At 47.1% G+C, this 20,126-nt stretch overlaps 1 protein-coding gene across 2 annotated transcripts in view; it reads left to right on the top strand.

The window, feature by feature from the left end:
- The first annotated feature begins 1,267 nt into the window (after positions 1-1,267).
- LOC109878304 (iporin) overlaps positions 1,268-20,126 on the top strand; it is a 74,096-nt gene continuing 55,237 nt past the window's right edge. For both annotated transcript variants that reach the window (XM_031829619.1, XM_031829618.1), the window contains exons 1-4: positions 1,268-1,426; positions 13,371-15,030; positions 15,292-15,567; positions 16,834-17,407. In XM_031829619.1, coding sequence (XP_031685479.1) covers positions 13,576-15,030; positions 15,292-15,567; positions 16,834-17,407 — 2,305 coding nt within the window. In that variant the 5' untranslated portion in view covers positions 1,268-1,426; positions 13,371-13,575. The remainder of the gene's footprint in view (positions 1,427-13,370; positions 15,031-15,291; positions 15,568-16,833; positions 17,408-20,126) is intronic.

Below are 20,126 nucleotides of genomic sequence, written 5' to 3'. Positions count from 1 at the left end.
TCCATCACAATGTGATTATAAAACTCGGGTCGGAATCAGAAAAATAAGACCTGTACAATTTTGTACATCTTTTATTCCTTCATTAAATGCCTAACCTGAGGGATGTTTTAGGGTCCGAGTGTCTGTGCTAGTTAGAGCGGGAGAGAGTGTAATGTCAGTGTACTGTTTACTTTACTGTTCATTTTATTGTTTATTTCACTTTTGTATATTATCTACTTCATTTGCTTTGGCAATGTTAACATATGTTTCCCATGCTAATAAAGCACCTTGAATTGAATTGAGAGAGGGAGAGAGAGTCCCCTAAGCATGCTGGTCCTGGGGCTCTGTTCACAAACACACCCCACAGAGCCCCAGGATATCAGCACAATTAGACCCAACCAAATCATGAGAATACAAAAAGATAATTACTTGACACATTGGATAGAATTAACAAAAGAACTGAGCAAACTAGAATGCTATTTGGCCCTAAAAAGAGAGTACACAGCGGCAGAATACCTGACCACTGTGACTGACCCAAACTTAAGGAAAGCTTTGCTATGTACAGACTCAGTGTGCATAGCCTTGCTATTGAGAAAGGCCACCGTAGGCAGACCTGGTTCTCAAGAGAAGACAGGCCATGTGCTCACTGCCCACAAAATGAGGTGGAAACTGAGGTGCTCTTCCTAACCTCCTGCCAAATGTACGACCATATTCGAGACACACATTTCCCTTTTTTGTGACCTGTTGCCACAAGAAAAGGGCAACCAGTGAAGAACAAACACCATTGTAAATACAACCCGTATTTATGCTTATTTATTTTCCCTTTGTACTTTAACCATTTGTACATTGTTACAACACTGTATATAGAGATAATATGACATTTGAAATGTCTTTATTCTTTTGGAACTTCTTTTGTATATTATCTAACTCACTTGCTTTGGCAATGTTAACATATGTTTCCTATGCCAATAAAGCCCCTTGAATTGAATTGAATTGAGAGAGAGAGAGCATGATAAAGCCCCTTGAATTTAATAGAAATAGTGAGAATTATAATGTTAGTGTCATAGAACAAACATACAAAGGTTGACCCCCCCCCCCCCCCCCCCCCCCCCCCCCCACCACCCACCTGCCTGCAGGTTGCCCATACATTGGAAACCAGCCTACAGGAAGCTAGAGATACACATACAGGTATTTCACTTGATCCTCTCCGTATTGGGCCTGACCGAATCCCTATGCGGGAGAGTAGAGATGAATCGGAGTTGACGTAAGAGCCCCGTTCTACGCCGCTGCTGCGCTGTCGAGAGCTGCAACGCTGCTGGTCGGGAGCAGAAAAAACATGTTCCGTTCGTCTAGGATTAGGCATATTATACCCGTGGTTATTGACAACAATTGACATGTGGATACTATTGACACGATAATAACATCATCGTTGACAACCTGCTTAAACGTATGTATAATCGCCTTCGTGGCTTTCTAATAGAAGGCTTCGATATAATGGGGAGAGGGAGAGGCAATGCAGAATTGCTTGGACAGCATTGAATGGGAAGCTGGAAAATGATGCCGTAGCATCATAACGGTAAAGGCGCAGTAAAAACAGGTCTTCCTTCAAAAAAATGCGGTTATTGACATGTCTAGATCGTTTCGAATGTAAACTATTTCATCTTGTGGTGTTTAATCCCATTGTTGACTTTCTGATCTTGACTCTTTATCCAAAGACATTCGACTATAGTGCTCGCGACAACACAGCGCAACCTCCATTAGGCCTAATTAACGCCATCTTAATGACAATGCATGGCACATATATGTATTATATCGCAATATTGGTGAGAAACCAAGTGATTGATTCTTGGCTATGTGGTTAAATAACAAGGTAAACAGACATTGCCCATGTGCCATCATCTCGCACTGAATCCTTACAAAGGCGAGGAAGCTGTTTGACAAACGGTACCGGGCGGTGGATGATAATGGTGGAGGCTGGGCTACATAATAACACAGACCTGTCATCGACATTCTCAACTAAACAGAAACAACATCCAATCATTTTCTTGACACGTTCGGTACGTTTGTGGGTGTTTTAGACTAGAGTAGTCAATATTTTCTATGTAACCGTTCTGGGACTGGAAAGGAATCATACGTTGCCATGTAACGGGCCTTTCCTTTAGCATACCCAGTTACATTGTCTCCAAAACCATCATTGTATCGATTTGGGTGCGCGCATTCCCAGTGATCACCACATATGGGAGGGGTGATGTTGGGTGTATTTATATTGTTGTTTGGGGAATAGACAGTGCACGTCAACGCTAACGCGGAAATATTAACAGATGTTAACATAACAAGATATCCACATTGTTCAATTATGGATACACTATATTTACTATGTTATCGATTAGTGAGAGTATAGCCTAGGTCTATTATGATAGCATATATGCTCTATAGCGTAAGCGATGGCTTACGCTAAATATTCCGGCTCGTATGACTCGTATCACCAATATGTTAATATGATGGATCACTTGGTCTGCTATCAGACATATTCTATTTTGCGATAACAAAAGCAGCGCTTTTTCTGGCCCCATATTTTCCTTTCGCTTATGGGTGTTTTCATTGCCATGTAACCTATTAAACCCCTATCGAGAGAGAGCGAGATGCAACCAAGCGGTCCTGTGCTGCTGCGTTTCGTCCTGTTATGTATTCCGAATTTTTCCATTTTAGTTCTGGCTGACAGGTACTTTCATGTCTGATGTGATATCTGCTTAACACAGACAGGGCATGTACATCATTTCAACAGCAGGCCTATGCTACCACGCAGCTGCTTCGCAGCTTTACATGTCTGTAGGTCTACCGGGGAATGTCTCCCATAACCCGGACAGGCGGGCACATGTTCGGGCGTGTCGCCCCCGGACTTAAGCAGCCCAGCTGCGGCTTAACTGTGTCTGTCTGGTCCCTGGTCGTCTCTTCCCTGTTTGCCTATGTCTATCAGGCTGGTGGGTGGGTAGGTGTGGGTGTGTGTGTGTATTGGTGGGGTTTGGGTAGGTAGGTGTGCGGGCGGGCGGGCGGGCGGGTTAGGTGTGTGGGTGTGTGTGTGTGTGTATTGGTGGGGTTTGGGTAGGTAGGTGGGCGGGTTAGGTGTGTGGGTGTGTATGTGTGTGTATTGGTGGGGTTTGGGTAGGTAGGTGGGCGGGTTAGGTGTGTGGGTGTCTGTGGGTGGGTGGGTGGGTGGGTGTGGGTGTGTGTGTGTGTATTGGTGGGGTTTGGGTAGGTAGGTGTGCGGGCGGGCGGGTGGGTTAGGTGTGTGGGTGTCTGTGGGTGGGTGGGTGGGGTTTGGGTAGGTAGGCGGGTGGGTTAGGTGTGTGGGTGTCTGTGGGTGGGTGGGTGGGTGGGTGGGTGGGTGTGTGGGTGGGTGGGTGGGTGTGTGCATATGTCTATCAGGCTGTATACTACATTGTATTACATCCAGTGTATTTCTTATGAGACAGGGGAGAGGATAAAAGAGGGGTGGAGAGGGGAGAAACACTGTATCAGCAGTCCCAAAGCCTGATAGATGTGAGGCTACAGAATGTTGAGAAACACTGTATCAGCAGTCTCAAAGCCTGATAGATGTGAGGCTACAGAATGTTGAGAAACACTGTATCAGCAGTCCCAAAGCCTGATAGATGTGAGGCTACAGAATGTTGAGAAACACTGTATCAGCAGTCCCAAAGCCTGATAGTGAGGCTACAGAATGTTGAGAAACACTGTATCAGCAGTCCCAAAGCCTGATAGATGTGAGGCTACAGAATGTTGAGAAACACTGTATCAGCAGTCCCAAAGCCTGATAGATGTGAGGCTACAGAATGTTGAGAAACACTGTATCAGCAGTCCCAAAGCCTGATAGATGTGAGGCTACAGACTATTGAGGAACCCTGATGAAGTCAGCTTGCTGTCATTGGCTAATTATTATAATTACATTTACTTCATCTGATCTACAGAATGTGCAGCTATCTCCTTTCCCTTTCTATGTCTGCAGAATGTCAACACAACACAATATAGCAGAGATACATCATCCATCCTGCATTAGAGAGAACTAGAGAGGCAGTTGCATGCTCTACTTACCTGTGTTTATCTACAGTATACTTAGTAGACATTTCACTAGAGACAACTTGTACATCAAGCTACTATGTTACGTAAAGATAGTAATCTTCTTATAGTCAGGTAAGGGAAGGAACTCTTGAGAGGGAGGGAGGGAGGGTGAGGGTTGAGGGAGAGAGGTGGAAGAAAAGTGGGAGAGAGGAGGAAGGGAGAGGAAGGGAGAGAGGGGGGAGAAAGGGAGGGAGGGAGGGAGAGAGGGGAGGGATTGAGAGAGGATTGAGGGAGAGAGGAGGGAGAGAGAGAGGTGGTAGAGAGAGAGGAGGGAGGGAGAGAGGGGGGAGAAAGGGAGGGGGGGAGAGAGAGAGGGGAGGGATTGAGGGAGAGAGGAGGGAGAGAGGTGGTAGAGAGAGAGGAGGGAGGGCAGGAGGATGGGAGAGGGGGTGGGAGAGAGGGAGGGAGGAGGGAGGTGGTAGAGAGAGAGGGGGTGGGAGAAGGGGAGGGAGGAGGGAGGGAGGTGGTAGAGAGAGAGGGGGTGGGAGAAGGGGAGGGAGGGAGGAGGGAGGGAGGTGGTAGAGAGAGAGGGGGTGGGAGAAGGGGAGGGAGGGAGGTGGTAGAGAGAGAGGAGGGAGGGCAGGAGGATGGGAGAGGGGGTGGGAGAGAGGGAGGGAGGAGGGAGGTGGTAGAGAGAGAGGGGGTGGGAGAAGGGGAGGGAGGGAGGGAGGAGGGAGGGAGGTGGTAGAGAGAGAGGGGGTGGGAGAAGGGGAGGGAGGGAGGAGGGAGGGAGGTGGTAGAGAGAGAGGGGGTGGGAGAAGGGGAGGGAGGGAGGAGGGAGATGAGAAAGACATGGACAAGGATGGGACTGGGTTGGTAGTGACTTGTCGTTGTATCTGGGGGCTCTATCAGAGATGTAGGGAGGGACAGTGCTTTCAGAAAGTATTCATACCCCTTGACTTATTCCACATTTTGTTGTGTTGAATTCAAAATTGATTAAATTGATGCTTTTTCTCACCCATCTACACACAATAATAACCCATAATGTCAAAGTGAAAACATGTTTAGAATTTTGTTTTTTATGTATTGAAAATAAATACAGAAATATCTCATTTACATAAGTATTCACACCCCTGACTCAATATACATGTTAGAATCACATTTGGCATCGATTAGAGCTGACAGTCTTTCTGTCTCTAAGAGCTGTTCACACCTGGATCATACACAATTTGCACATTCTTCTTTTTAAAATTCTTCAAACTCTGTCAAGTTGGTTGGTGATCATTTAAGTCAATACTGTAATTAGGCCACTCAGGAACATTCAATGTCATCTTGGTAAGCAACTCCAGTGTATATTTGGCCCTGTGTTTTAGGCTATTGTCCTGTTGAAAGATGAATTTGTCTCCCAGTGTCTGTTGGAAAGCAGACTGAACCAGGTTTTCCTCTAGGATTTTGCTGGGCTTAGCTCTCTTCCATATCTTTTTATCCTGAAAAACTCCCTAGTCCTTGCCGATGACAAGCATACCCATAACATGATGCAGCCACCACCATGCTTGAAAATATGAAGAGTGGTACTCAGTGGTGTGTTGTTGGATTTCCCTCAAATATAGTTCATTTCTTAGCTTTTTTCAGTTTTACTTTACTACCTCATTGCAAACAGGATGTTTTGGAATATTTATGTTCTGTAATATTTGTTTTCTTTTCACTGCCATTCTGTCATTTAAGTCAGTATTGTGGAGTAACTACAATGTTGTTGATCCATCCTCAGTTTTCTCCTCACAGCCATTAAACTCTGTAACTGTTTTAAAGTCACCATTGGCCCCATGGTGAAATCCCTGAGTGGTTTCCTTCCTCTACGGTAACTGAGTTAGGAAGGACGCCTGTATCTTTGTAGTGACTGGGTGTATTGATACACCATCCAAACTGTAATGAATAACTTTACCATGCTCAAAGGGATATTCAGAATCTGTTTTTTATTTTAATTTTTTTTACCTGTCGGTGCCCTTCTTTGCGACGCTTTGAAAAACCTCCCTGATCTTTGAGATTGAAACTATGTTTGAAATTCATTGCTAGACTGAGGGACCTTATAGATAATTGGGGGTACAGAGATGAGGTAGTCATTCAAAAATAAAGTTTAACACAATTATTGCACACAGAGTGAGTTCATGCATCTTATTATGTGACATATTAAGCACATTTTTACTCCTGAACTTATTTAGGCTTCACCATAACAAAGACAAACCTCAAGGAATACTTATTGACTCAATACATTTCTGCTTGTCATTTTGAATTAATTTGCAAACATTTCTAAAAACACAATTCCAATTTGACATTATGGGGATATTGTGTGTAGGCTAGTGACACACAATCTCAATACAATCCATTGTAAATTCAGGCTGTAACGTAACAACGTGTAAAAAATTCAAGGGGTGTGAATACTTTCTGAAGGCACCGTAGTGTGGTGTTGGTAATAATACCCATCTCTGTAGCTGCTCGGGGTGCACCGTCTCTGGGAAGGTCTGCTCTGAGTCCCAGCCCAGTCCTTATGATGTAAGACCCGAGGAAGAGAGGGAGCGGGAGGGAGGAGGAGGATGATGTCCTTTGTTCACACTAATGATGTAAGAGTGAGGAAGGGAGGGAGTGGGTCACAGGGAGGGGAGGCAGGGAGGAGGATGATGTCCTTTGTTTGCAGCTTTCCCTTAACATGTGTGTGTGTGTGTGTGTGTGTGTGTGTGTGTGTGTGTGTGTGTGTGTGTGTGTGTGTGTGTGTGTGTGTGTGTGTGTGTGTGTGTGTGTGCGTGCGCGTGCGTGCGTGCGTGCGTGTGTGTGTGTGTGTGTGTGTGTGTGTGTGCGTATTCAAATTCCTTTATTGGCATGGCAAGAGAACCTGTGTGGTCTCTCTTATTTCTCTCTCTCTCACTCTCTCTCTCCCCCATCTCTCTCTCTTTGTCTCTCTTTCTTTCTCTCGCTGGGTGGATAGATAGAAGCAGACAGGGGATATTCGAGGAGAGTGCTTTCAGAGAAACAGACAGAAGGCCAGGTCATTGAGGCGTGTGATAGGCTAAAAAAGATTGTGTGTCTTCCTGCCAGTGACCCAACAACACAGAGCCGTAGCCCAGTTTATTTGAAAATAAATAGTTTGGGTTTGTTCTGTTGTCTGTAATAGATGATCCTGTATGTGTTGGGCCTCTATGAGCACACCATCAACACAAGACAGAAATGGGTATTTATTGACACTTCAGCCCTCATTCAGACGTTTTCATATTGTGTTTATTGGTTATTTGGTGTTTGGTGTGTGTAAGTGTGTTTGAGTTCCTGTGTCCTGTCTGCGTGCATTTTTGAGTGCGTGTGTTTGTGTGTGCGCCTGTGTGTGTTTGATAGCCGGAAACCCCTGCCCTGTGGTCAAACACTCAGGAGACGTCTCACTGTGTATGGCCATCGATGACACGGGGAGGAGGGGTGGGCCTGGAACCACAAGACAAATAGCTGTGAGACAAGGGCTTAATCCTGGACACATGAAAAGTAGGGTGTATACGGAGGGTACTGGGTAAAAGCAGACGAACAACAGTGGGACTAGAGATGGGGAAAGGACCAATGAAACGGGGGGAAAGTTTGCCGATGCTTGTCAACGGTACCTGGAGGTGGTCTTGAGCCGACCGAGCTGACGAACATCTGGGCTGAGGGTGACGAACATCTGGGCTGAGTGTTTGTTGACTTCAACTTCTTGCTCCGGGAAGAGCTGGGGCTGATATCCCAAGGAGCAGTCGAAAGGGGATTGCCCAGTGGCCGAGTGTTCCTAGCATACTCCACCCAGACCAGTTGCTGGCTCCAGATGGTGGGGTTGGTAGAGTGACGAGACACCGAAGTGTTGTTTCCATGTCTTGATTGGCTCGTTCCGACTGGCCGTTGGACTGAGGCTGAAACCCGGAGGACAGGTTGGCCGACGACCCAATAAGTGTGCAGAACGCCTACCAGAATCGGGACGAGAACTGAGGACCACGATCACAGACAACGTTGCCCGCGAGTCCATGGATTCGGAAGACGTGCTGCACTATGAGCTGGGCCGTCTCCTTGGCTGACGGTAACTTGGGGAGCGGGATGAAGTGGGCGGCGTTAGAGAACCTGTCCACCACCGTAAGGATGGTGGTGTTGCCATCGGACGGAGGGAGCTCAGTGACAAAATCCAGGGAAATATGGGACCAGGGGCAATGAGGAACAGGGAGTGGCTGAAGGAGGCCAGACAGAGCTTGCCACATAGTAATATTTTGAGCACACACCGTGCATGCAGAGACGAAGGCCGAGACGTCAGGAACCATAGTGGGCCACCAGAAGCGTTGTCGGAGGCCAGGGTTTGATGGGTGCCAGGATGACAGGTTAGCCTGGAGGACTGAGCCCATTCCAGGACCTGAGACCAGGCCGAATCAGGGACGAACATCCGGTTAGCCGGGCCCCCCCACCTGGGTCTGGTTGGGAACGTTGTGCCTTGCGGACCAGGGCCTCAATACCCCAGACAACTGAAGCCGCAAGACATGAGTTAGGGAGGATGGTCTCAGATTCAGAGGATGTGGCAGCAGAACTGTACAGGCGAGAGAGGGCATACGGCTTCACATTTTTGCACCCTGGGCGGTAGGAGATGGTGAAGTTGAACCTGGTGAATAACAGGGCCCAACGGGTCTTCCTAGAGTTAAGGCGCTTGTGGAGGAAGAGCGGTAGCACGAGCCTTGCTGAAAACCTCCAGGTCATGGTAATCTACGTTAACGGCAGAGAAATCCGAGGCTGAACTTAACCCCGGAGTCGGACGTCCTGGGGCAGGCGACGCCACATTAAGGCAATGTGAGCGGCAGAATGGGCTCCGACCCAGGATTGAACCCGTCGTCCAGTCACTAACGGGGTTGTGCTTCTGGAGCCATGAGAATTGCAAAACAACAGGGAAGTGGGGAGATTTGATGAGGAGAAGCTGTATGGACTCACTGTGATTGCCTGATACCCGCAGTTTATTGGGAACTGTGCTGTGCGTGACCCTGCCAATAGAGCGGCCGTCCAGTGCTCTGGCGTCCATGGGACCGGAGAGGAGTTGCATGGAGATACCTAGCTCAGATACCAGGATAGTGCCCATAAAACTCTCATCTGCCCCAGAGTCGGTGTGCACCCGAGACTTAGACTGGTCACCCCACAGCAGGATAATAAAAAAAGGGAGTTTGAATAATGGGAAACAGATCAGGTATATAGATATGGAGCAGCCCCAGATTTGACCATTAGGGCATGGCAGCCACTATAACGGCAACAAAAAACAACTAAAAAGATATGAAGTTTCCAGTGTATTCCAACTATGCTCTCATCTTTCAGATACAATTGGAACTAAGTTAATATCCCATATAGCATTGCAAAGTTAGAGCTAAAAGTCTGATGGCACTTGCGCCCATAGCAGTGGCCGTCATAGGTCGTACCGGTACAGTATGACAGATTTAGCTCAACTGACAATTTCTTAGCATCTGAGTTTCACAGAAACACAACATTTGAATGAAACAAATGTTTTCATGAAAAGTTGCTATGGATGAAATTGATCAAAAATCACTGTTCAAAACATTTTTTTTTAAACATACAGAAATGTATATTAAAACCATTTACTTGTGTTACAAAAAGGTTAATACAAAAAGTGTTATATCTTGACATACTTTGCAATCATTACCAATTAACATTTTTCAAAATGATCCCAGTTGGCACATTTAGGGTTATAAATATGTTGTCACTTTTAGGGGTTAAAAATAATAGTATGGGACATTTAAACCCAACCAGATCCTTCAGACAATCCCTTAATCCCATTTCAAGGGTCAACAGTGGGTGGGTGAATGCTAGCACATTAGGCTAATGCTGTTAGTTTTAGTCTGAATTTGTGTGGTGATTGTTGGCTTGTCCTCAGTGTGCTAACGCACTAGGCTATTGCTGTTAGCTTCTGGTGTGGTGATTGTTGGCTTGTCCTCAGAGTGCTGACACGCTAGGCTATTGCTGTTAGCATCTGGTGTGGTGATTGTTTGCTTGTCCTCAGAGCGCTAAAATAAACTAATAGGCGAGGATAATCCTGTTAGCACCACTTTCCCTCTCTGGAAACAGAATCAGACAAGGAACTCTCAGCAACAGTGAAGCTGTCAGGTGGCTAATCAGTCACCGTTTGAAGGGTTATTCTTGCACCTGGCAGGAGAGGCATTTCAGTTAGCCTGGGAATTGCCCGCTGAGATTGAATGGACTTGACCTGCAATGCTAATCTGTAGCTCGCTCAGCAGATAGAGCAGTGTGTGTGTGTGTGTCTACTGTCTCTAACCAACACCTGCACTGTCAGTCTCTGTTCTAAAAGGTCAACATCTATTTATATATTTCTCTGACTCTGTCTCGCTGTCTCTCTGTCTCTTTGTCTCTCTGTCTCTCTTTCTCTGTCATAGTCACAGCTTTCCTTAAGTTTGGGTCAGTCAAAGTGGTCAGGTATTCTGCCACTGTGTACTCTCTTTTTAGGGCCAAATAACATTCAAGTTTGCTCTGTTTATTTGTTAATTCTTTCCAATGTGTCAAGTAATTATCTTTTTGTTTTTCTCGTGATTTGGTTGGGTCTAATTATATTGCTGTCCTGGGGCTCTATTTGTGTTTGTGAATAGTCCCAGGACCAGCTTGCTTAGGGGACTCTTCTCCAGGCTCATCTCTCTATAGGTGATGGCTCTGTGGGGTCTGTTTGTGTTTGTGAACAGAGCCCCAGGACCAGCTTGCTTAGGGGACTCTTCTCCAGGCTCATCTCTCTGTAGGTGATGGCTCTGTGGGGTCTGTTTGTGTTTGTGAACAGAGTCCCAGGACCAGCTTGCTTAGGGGACTCTTCTCCAGGCTCATCTCTCTGTAGGTGATGGCTCTGTGGGGTCTGTTTGTGTTTGTGAACAGAGTCCCAGCACCAGCTTGCTTAGGGGACTCTTCTCCAGGCTCATCTCTCTGTAGGTGATGGCTCTGTGGGGTGTGTTTGTGAATAGTCCCAGGACCAGCTTGCTTAGGGGACTCTTCTCCAGGTTCATCTCTCTGTAGGTGATGGCTCTGTGGGGTCTGTTTGTGAACAGAGTCCCAGGACCAGCTTGCTTAGGGGACTCTTCTCCAGGCTCATCTCTCTGTAGGTGATGGCTCTGTGGGGTGTGTTTGTGAATAGTCCCAGGACCAGCTTGCTTAGGGGACTCTTCTCCAGGTTAATCTCTCTGTAGGTGATGGCTCTGTGGGGTCTGTTTGTGAACAGAGTCCCAGGACCAGCTTGCTTAGGGGACTCTTCTCCAGGTTCATCTCTGTAGATGATTGCTTTGTTATGGAACGTTTGGGAATCGCTTCCTTTTAGGTGGTTATAGAATTTAATCTAGTCTGTTTTCTGTATTTTGATAATTAGCGGGTATCGGCCTAATTCTGCTCTGCATGCATTATTTGGTGTTTTACATTGTACACAGAGCGCTCAATTTGGTGTTTGTCCCATTTTGTGAATCTTGGTTGGTGAGCGGACCCCAGACCTCACAACCATAAAGGGCAATGGGTTCTATAACTTTTTCAAGTATTTTTAGCCAGATCCTAATTGGTATGTTGAATTTTATGTTCCTTTTGATGGCATAGAATACCCTTCTTGCCTTGTCTCTCAGATCGTTCACAGCTTTGTGGAAGTTACCTGTGGCGCTGATGTTTAGGCCAAGGTTTATATAGTTTTTTTGTGTGCTTTAAGGCAATGTTGTCTAGATGGAATTCGTATTTGTGGTCCTGGCGACTGGACCTTTTTTGGAACACCAAATTTTGGTCTTTCTGAGATTTACTGTCAGGGCCCAGGTCTGGCAGAATCTGTGCATAAGATCTAGGTGCTGCTGTAGGCCCTCCTTGGTTGGTGGCAGAAGCACCAGGGGTGATCAGTCCTTGGTTCCTGTCTGTCTGTCTGTCTGTCTGTGTGTCTGTCTGTCTGTGTGTCTGTGTGTCTGTGTGTCTGTGTGTCTGTGTGTGTCTGTCTGTCTGTCTGTCTGTCTGTCTGTCTGTCTGTCTGTCTGTCTGTCTGTCTGTCTGTCTGTCTGTCTGTCTGTCTGTCTGTCTGTCTGTCTGTCTGTCTGTCTGTCTGTGTGTCTGTCTGTCTGTGTGTGTGTCTGTCTGTCTGTCTGTCTTTCTTTCTTCAGGATGATTCATCTTTCTAGGATTATTTCTGAGTTGGGATTACTCCTGAGTAGGTGTTGAGTCTGGATTAGTCTGCCCCTGTGTCAGGGTGCGTATGAGGAAGCTGTCTAAATGTACGCATATCCAACGGATTTGAATAGTTGTTAGTGATGAAAGTATGTAAAGATTGTGGAAGTCTTAAGATCTGTGAGCTCAAATGAGATGGGTGAGCTCATAGGCCTGTTTGACAGTCTGATGAAGCTGTGGTAGAGAGAGGAGAGTGAGAGGAGGACTTCACTGACTCCACCTCACGTGGCAGTGACTCATGAGTCATCCACTGCCGAAATGAATGAATGACAAGAACGGTTATTTAAGAGTGGCGGCAGGTAGGCTAGCGGTTTGAGAAGCAAGCCAGCTACCATAGTGTTGCCATTTTGAATCCCGGGTCCTACGGGGAAAATCAGATGTACCGTATGTAGCAATGACTACAACGCTATAAAGGTGCCATTTCTGACAAAGCCAATTGACAGTGTCCGGCGTTGGCGATTAATACCACTCTGTCTTAATCAGCAGGGGGTTGTCGAATCATCAGAGCTGGTATCAAATCCTAGATTCCATTGCCTGCCGTTGTGAGTTTTAGCAAGGCACTCAACCCCACACAACTATAGCTCCCAGGGTGTCTGCACCTAAACCTGTATGTACTGTATGTGTCTTTTCTTTTTACCTTTAAAGGCAAGTCAGTTAAGAACAAATTCTTATGTTCAATGACAGCCTGGGAACAGTGGGTTAACTGCCTGTTCAGGGGCAGAACGACAGATTTGTATCTTGTCAGCTCGGGGATTCGAACTTGCAACCTTTCGGTTACTAGTCAAACGTTCTAACCACTAAGGCTACCTTGCCGCCCTTTGGAGTGGGTGGGTTAAAAAAGTCCCCAAATTTGGGACCAATAAAGTGATGTTAATGTTAAGGACAGTGTCTTTTGGAGCCAAACTGTTTCTTAAGATCTTCATATATCACATTGATATAAGTACATTTTAAATTGTGTGATAGTGTGTTTCTCTAATACTATCTTTCTCTCTCTCTTTCCATATCTCCATCTTCCCCTCTCTCTCTCTCTCTCTCTCTCTCTCTCTCTCTCTCTCTCTCTCTCTCTCTCTCTCTCTCTCTTTCTCTCTCTCTCTACTCTCTTCCAGATGTACCACTCAGACCACAGAGTCAATTTCCTTGACCTCTCCTTCAGCATTCCAGGCCCTGGAACTTTGGGTTTAGCATCTAACCACTGAACCAACTCCCTGTCTGATACCCCTCCACATATCATATACCCCCTACCCCAGCACCCACACAGTCTTTCCCCCTGCCCCCTGTCTGAACCCCTATACCCGGGTACACCCAGGGACCATGGACAACCCCCCCAAGCTGTCTGGCGAGACCCTGATCGTTCACCACATCCCCCTGGTACACTGTCAGGTGACTGGTGGGCGGCAGGGCTGTGGTGGAGGAGGGGGGTCCCTGAAGAGATCAAACCCTTTCAGCTACCCAGAAACCCTGGGCTTGAGCCGCACCACCTCCCTTCCTGAGCAGGATGTACTCCAGAGGGAAGCTCTGGTGTACAGCAGCCTCATCCAGACCTCCACAGGAGGAGGAGGAGAGGGAGAGGGAGGAGGAGGAGGGAGAGGAGGCAGCACGGGGAGCGATGATTCGTCGGTGACATCCAGTAACTGCGAGGACCAGGTGATGGTGATGGTGGCCCACACTATGCCCAGGGTGAAGCCAAGAGAACAGGTCAACAACCCACTCCGGCTCCGTCACAACCCTTTTCTGCTCAACACGGAGGAGGATGATGATGATGAGGAGGAGGAAGAGGAGGAAGATGATGGTGATAACCTGAACGGTTACTTGGAAGACTCCTCCTTTCATCTCCATGGCGATACAAACTCCGCCCTGGACGAGGAGGGAGACGGGATTGCACCCTTTCACCTCCACGACCTGCGGTCCACCACACACAAGCCATTCCTGTTGCACAGCACCCTGGGTAAGCACTCTTGGGGCTGCTCAGGGAGGCTGGACTCCCTTAGGGGCGTGTCCTCTGATCTCTCCACCCACCTGGAGGGCCTGGACCTGCTGGGATTGGACAGTCCACGTCGCCACGGCAGCAGTGGCTCCACCCTCTCCATGGACTGCGGAGAGCAGGAGTGGGGTGAGGATGAGGAGGAGGAAGAGGATCACCCAATGAGGGGTGGGGGACGGGGCAATAGCCAAGCTGACTCCTCCTCTGGCTCTGGCGCCGCCCACCAGCGCTGCTCCTGCTGCGGCCTCTCCCAGACATATCTGGAACATTTCCCTGAACCGTTTTCAGATTCGTCGGAACGCCAGCTGGGCTACGCCAGCGACTCTTCCTGTAACAGCTCAGATGGCGTCCTGGTTAACTTCAGCGCCATCTATAATAACATGAACAACAGCATCCCGGCAACCTCTACCAAGCCGCCACCTCTGGCCACCACGACCACCAACCTCAACAGCTCCACCGACCAATCTTGCACTTCCTCTGTCTGCATCTGCTCTGTGCTGGATGAGGAGGCAGGGAGTCGAAGAGGCTCCGGAGGTGGGGGGGCTTTCTACCTAGACCTCCACACCTCCCCCACCGAACCCCCCCACCTCCACTCTCAACAACCCCCCTGCCCCTCCAGCAACACCCTGCCGTTACTCATCGAACCCCACTCTCACCCTCACCCCACCACCTCCTCCTGCACCTGTTCAGCTGAACACCAGGGGGCTCTAGACCTGGACTCCAACTGTAACTCCTATCATCCCCCCCACTCCGACTCAGGAAGTGACCTCATGTCCTGTCTGCGGGTATTTTATAAAGCCCTTCTTTTTTTTTACATCAGAAATTGTCACAAAATGCTTTACAGTGTCAGATCCTAGCTGCTGTTGAGCTAGACATTTAACCACAAAAAAAGTGCTTTCTGGGTGGTGTAGTATGGCTGCTCTGTGCTCCATCCTCTCCAAGCTGAGTGTCAAAATTCAGTCAGTCTAGAACTTTGTGTACAATAAAGTCTTCTTTCTCTTCTTCTTTCTCTTCTTCTTCTCCAACTTCTTTTTCTTCTTCTGCAGAGCCAGGCGCGTCTGGTGGTAACCACCCAGAACTACTATAAGCTGGTGACCTGTGACCTTTCTTCTCCGTCGCCCCCGAGCCCTGCGGGAAGCTCCGCATCGGTTGCCAGCTGCTCTGACGAGCACAGCAAGGATAGCCCTGCCCCTGACACGCCCACCGCCACCCAGCCAACCGAATATTACCTGTTCAGGCGGCCACCGGGAGGAGAGGAGGAGGAGGAGGAAGAGGAGGAGGAGGAGGAGGAGGAAGAGGAGGAGGGAGGAGAGTCATCACAGGTGAGTGGAGTAGGATATTTGTTCAGTTCAGAATCAGACATAGTGTTATTTGAATGAGGGTTGATAGATAGGTTAAAGAGGTGGATCAGTTACTGGAAGGTTGTTGGTTCAAGTCCTGTTCCAGGCCATATCAAAGGTTTCAGATCAGGTTACAGATCAGTACAATCCACTACTGTTGAAGGGGAAAGGCCCCTACTGGAGGGCTGCAGGTTTCAGATCAGTACAACCATCCACTACTGTTGAAAGGGAAAGTCCCCTACTGGAGGGCTGCAGGATTCAGATCAGTACAACCATCCACTACTGTTGAAGGGGAAAGTCCCCTACTAGAGGGCTGCAGGTTTCAGATCAGTACAACCATCCACTACTGTTGAAGGGGAAAGTCCCCTACTGGAGGGCTGCAGGTTTCAGATCAGTACAACCATCCACTACTGTTGAAGGGGAAAGGCCCCTACTGGAGGGCTGCAGGTTTCAGATCAGTACAACAAAGGAATGTTTTATCTTCGCCTACTTAGGCAGCTGGGTAATCTGTAATGGAGTATTCCTGGAGAGTATGTGCTTCTCAAATGGCACGGTATTACTTACAGTGCACTGTGGGCCCTGGTTCAATACAGTGTACTATACAGGGACAATGGTGCCACTCGGGATGTAGCCTTAGTGTCTATGCCTTCAGTGTGGTGTAATGTCAGTCATATTCATGTGTTGTAATGTTGACACTATTTAAGATTACACGTCTATTTATAATAGCTATCAGAGTTACAGTCTGGGATTCTTTCAGCTGTCTGTGGCTTCAGTCATAACGTTTATATTTATTGAACCTTTATTTAAACAGGAAAACCAGGTTTGCTTATTGATGATCAATGCTAGTGCTCTCAAGAGGACTATGACTGGCCCATGTAGGAGATTTTATTTGATGAATTTCTATTTAACACAATGGCAGAGATCAACTTCCAATGTAGTTTGATACAAAACAAACAAGGCTCTACTCAAGTGTATTATTTATATATTTTTTGACCTTTATTTAACCAGGCAAGTCAGTTAAGAACAAATTCTTATTTTCAATGACGGCCTAGGAACAGTGGGTTAACTGCCTGTTCAGGGGCAGAACGACAGATTTGTGCCTTGACAAATCTAGTAACCGGAAGGTTGCACCCTGCCGCCCCAGGGTAGCCTAGTGTCTGCTGTAAAAAGCCCTGTTTGACATCGATCCAAGAATGTGTTCGTTTCTTTGTCTTTTATTCTAAGAGCTTCTCTGTCTTCTCTACACAGCGTGATGAAGATGAGGAAGAAAAAGATGAAGACGAGCAGGACGCGAAGAAGAGGAAGCAGCAGCAGCAGATGGGTGGAGCCTGTTCAGACCCAATCATTGAGGGCCAGGTGTACGTCAACATCTCCCCTCCTGTGGTTGGCCGAGGACCCATCGGAGGAGGGCCCAGCCGCCCCCGTTCCCGTAGCTACGACCGGAACCTGGACATGTCCCCGCCCCCTCGGCTCGGCTCATTGGAGCGCATGCTGAGCTGCCCTGTCCGTCTCAGTGAGAGCACCGCCCCCCTGGGCCCGTCCCCTCTGCCGCGGGTCACTTCCTTTGCAGAGATCGCCAAGAGCAAGAGGAAAAATGGAGGAAGCACGGGCTCTCCTTCTCTCAGGATGGGGGGATGTTCAGATCCCTTCTCCTCCACCCATTCGGCCCACTCCCACTCCTCGGCCGACTTCTCCCCCATCCTGGAGGGCCTGGGTCAGGGTCCGAGCCACAGTTTGCCCTTCCAGCGCTGCTACAGCCAGGGCAGTGTGGACCGCCACTCACCTGGTGGTGGCGTCAGAGAGACACGCTCCAAGGCCGAAGGTAAGAACGCTGGTAATAATAATATTCTATGTTAAGAGCTGTTAATACATTAATATGATCGCGTTCCAAACTGACTACAATGCAGTCGCCTGGCACATCTCACAATATCTGGATAGGTGTTTGATCCATATCAGCTAACCATGTCACGCCCTGGCCTTAGTTATCTTTGTTTTCTTTATTATCTTGGTTAGGCCAGGGTGTGACATGGGTGATGTATGGTTTTCTGTCTCATCTAGGGTGTTTTATTTTGTCTAGGGGTTTATGGGGCTGTTTCCTTTCTAGGTAATTGTATGTCTAATTGTATGTCTATGGTTGCCTAGATTGGTTCTCAATTAGAGGCAGCTGTCTTATCGTTGTCTCTGATTGGGAACCATATTTAGGCAGCCATATTCTTCGGGTATTTTGTGGGTGATTGTTTCCTGTGTCAGTGTTTGTGCCGCACGGGACTGTTTCGTTGTCAGTTCACTTTATTATTTTGTATTTGTGTTTATGTTTAGTTTTTCTTATTAAAAACCATGGACACCTACCACGCTGCGTATTGGTCCGATCCTTGTTACACCTCTTCAGAGGAAGAGGAGGAAACCTGCCATGACAAACGACATCATATAACATAGAAATCTGATGTCGATTGTGTAGGGGGGGGGGGTTGGTTGGTTTCCCACAAAGACGCTAAAACAAAGAACATTTCCCACATCGCCATGAGGACAAAGGCTATTTTAAACTTAGGGGTTTGGTTTAGGGTTATGGTTAGAATTAGGATACGGGGTTAGTGGTTAGGTTGTGGGTTAAGGTTAGGAGGTAGGTTTAGGTTTTGGGTTAAGGTTAGGAGGTAGGTTTAGGTTTTGGGTTAAGGTTAGGAGGTAGGTTTAGGTTGTGGGTTAAGGTTAGGAGGTAGGTTTAGGTTGTGGGTTAAGGTTAGGAGGTAGGTTTAGGTTTTGGGTTAAGGTTAGGAGGTAGGTTTAGGTTTTGGGTTAAGGTCAGGAGGTAGGTTTAGGTTTTGGGTTAAGGTTAGGAGGTAGGTTTAGGTTTTGGGTTAAGGTTAGGAGGTAGGTTTAGGTTTTGGGTTAAGGTCAGGAGGTAGGTTTAGGTTTTGGGTTAAGGTTAGGAGGTAGGTTTAGGTTTTGGGTTAAGGTTAGGAGGTAGGTTTAGGTTTTGGGTTAAGGTCAGGAGGTAGGTTTAGGTTTTGGGTTAAGGTTAGGAGGTAGGTTTAGGTTTTGGGTTAAGGTTAGGAGGTAGGTTTAGGTTTTGGGTTAAGGTCAGGAGGTAGGTTTAGGTTTTGGGTTAAGGTTAGGAGGTAGGTTTAGGTTTTGGGTTAAGGTTAGGAGGTAGGTTTAGGTTTTGGGTTAAGGTCAGGAGGTAGGTTTAGGTTTTGGGTTAAGGTTAGGAGGTAGGTTTAGGTTTTGGGTTAAGGTTAGGAGGTAGGTTTAGGTTTTGGGTTAAGGTTAGGAGGTAGGTTTAGGTTTTGGGTTAAGGTTAGGAGGTAGGTTTAGGTTGTGGGTTAAGGTTAGGAGGTAGGTTTAGGTTGTGGGTTAAGGTTAGGAGGTAGGTTTAGGTTTTGGGTTAAGGTTAGGAGGTAGGTTTAGGTTGTGGGTTAAGGTTAGGAGGTAGGTTTAGGTTTTGGGTTAAGTTTAGGAGGTAGGTTTAGGTTGTGGGTTAAGGTTAGGAGGTAGGTTTAGGTTTTGGGTTAAGGTTAGGAGGTAGGTTTAGGTTGTGGGTTAAGGTTAGGAGGTAGGTTTAGGTTTTGGGTTAAGGTTAGGAGGTAGGTTTAGGTTGTGGGTTAAGGTTAGGAGGTAGGTTTAGGTTTTGGGTTAAGGTTAGGAGGTAGGTTTAGGTTGTGGGTTAAGGTTAGGAGGTAGGTTTAGGTTGTGGGTTAAGGTTAGGAGGTAGGTTTAGGTTGTGGGTTAAGGTTAGGAGGTAGGTTTAGGTTTTGGGTTAAGGTTAGGAGGTAGGTTTAGGTTTTGGGTTAAGGTTAGGAGGTAGGTTTAGGTTTTGGGTTAAGGTCAGGAGGTAGGTTTAGGTTTTGGGTTAAGGTTAGGAGGTAGGTTTAGGTTTTGGGTTAAGGTTAGGAGGTAGGTTTAGGTTGTGGGTTAAGGTTAGGAGGTAGGTTTAGGTTGTGGGTTAAGGTTAGGAGGTAGGTTTAGGTTGTGGGTTAAGGTTAGGAGGTAGGTTTAGGTTTTGGGTTAAGGTTAGGAGGTAGGTTTAGGTTTTGGGTTAAGGTTAGGAGGTAGGTTTAGGTTTTGGGTTAAGGTTAGGAGGTAGGTTTAGGTTTTGGGTTAAGGTTAGGAGGTAGGTTTAGGTTGTGGGTTAAGGTTAGGAGGTAGGTTTAGGTTGTGGGTTAAGGTTAGGAGGTAGGTTTAGGAACATAGGATTTTGAATGGAAATACATTTTAGGGTTATAGTGTTATGGTGTTATGGTGTTATGGTGTTATAGTGTTATAGTGTTATGGTGTTATGGTGTTATGGTGTTATGGTGCTATGGTGTTATAGTGGTATAGTGGTATGGTGTTATGGTGTTATGGTGTTATAGTGTTATGGTGTTATGGTGTTATAGGGTTATAGTGTTATGGTGTTATGGTGTTATGGTGTTATAGTGTTATGGTGTTATGGTGTTATGGTGTTATAGTGTTATGGTGTTATGGTGTTATGGTGTTATAGTGTTATGGTGTTATTGTGTTATGGTGTTATAGGGTTATAGTGTTATGGTGTTATGGTGTTATAA

The sequence above is a fragment of the Oncorhynchus kisutch genome, linkage group LG8, assembly GCF_002021735.2.
Source record: "Oncorhynchus kisutch isolate 150728-3 linkage group LG8, Okis_V2, whole genome shotgun sequence".
NCBI lineage: Eukaryota > Metazoa > Chordata > Actinopteri > Salmoniformes > Salmonidae > Oncorhynchus > Oncorhynchus kisutch.
The sequence above is the reverse complement of the archived record's forward strand: the minus strand, read 5'-3'. Positions and strand labels throughout refer to the sequence as shown.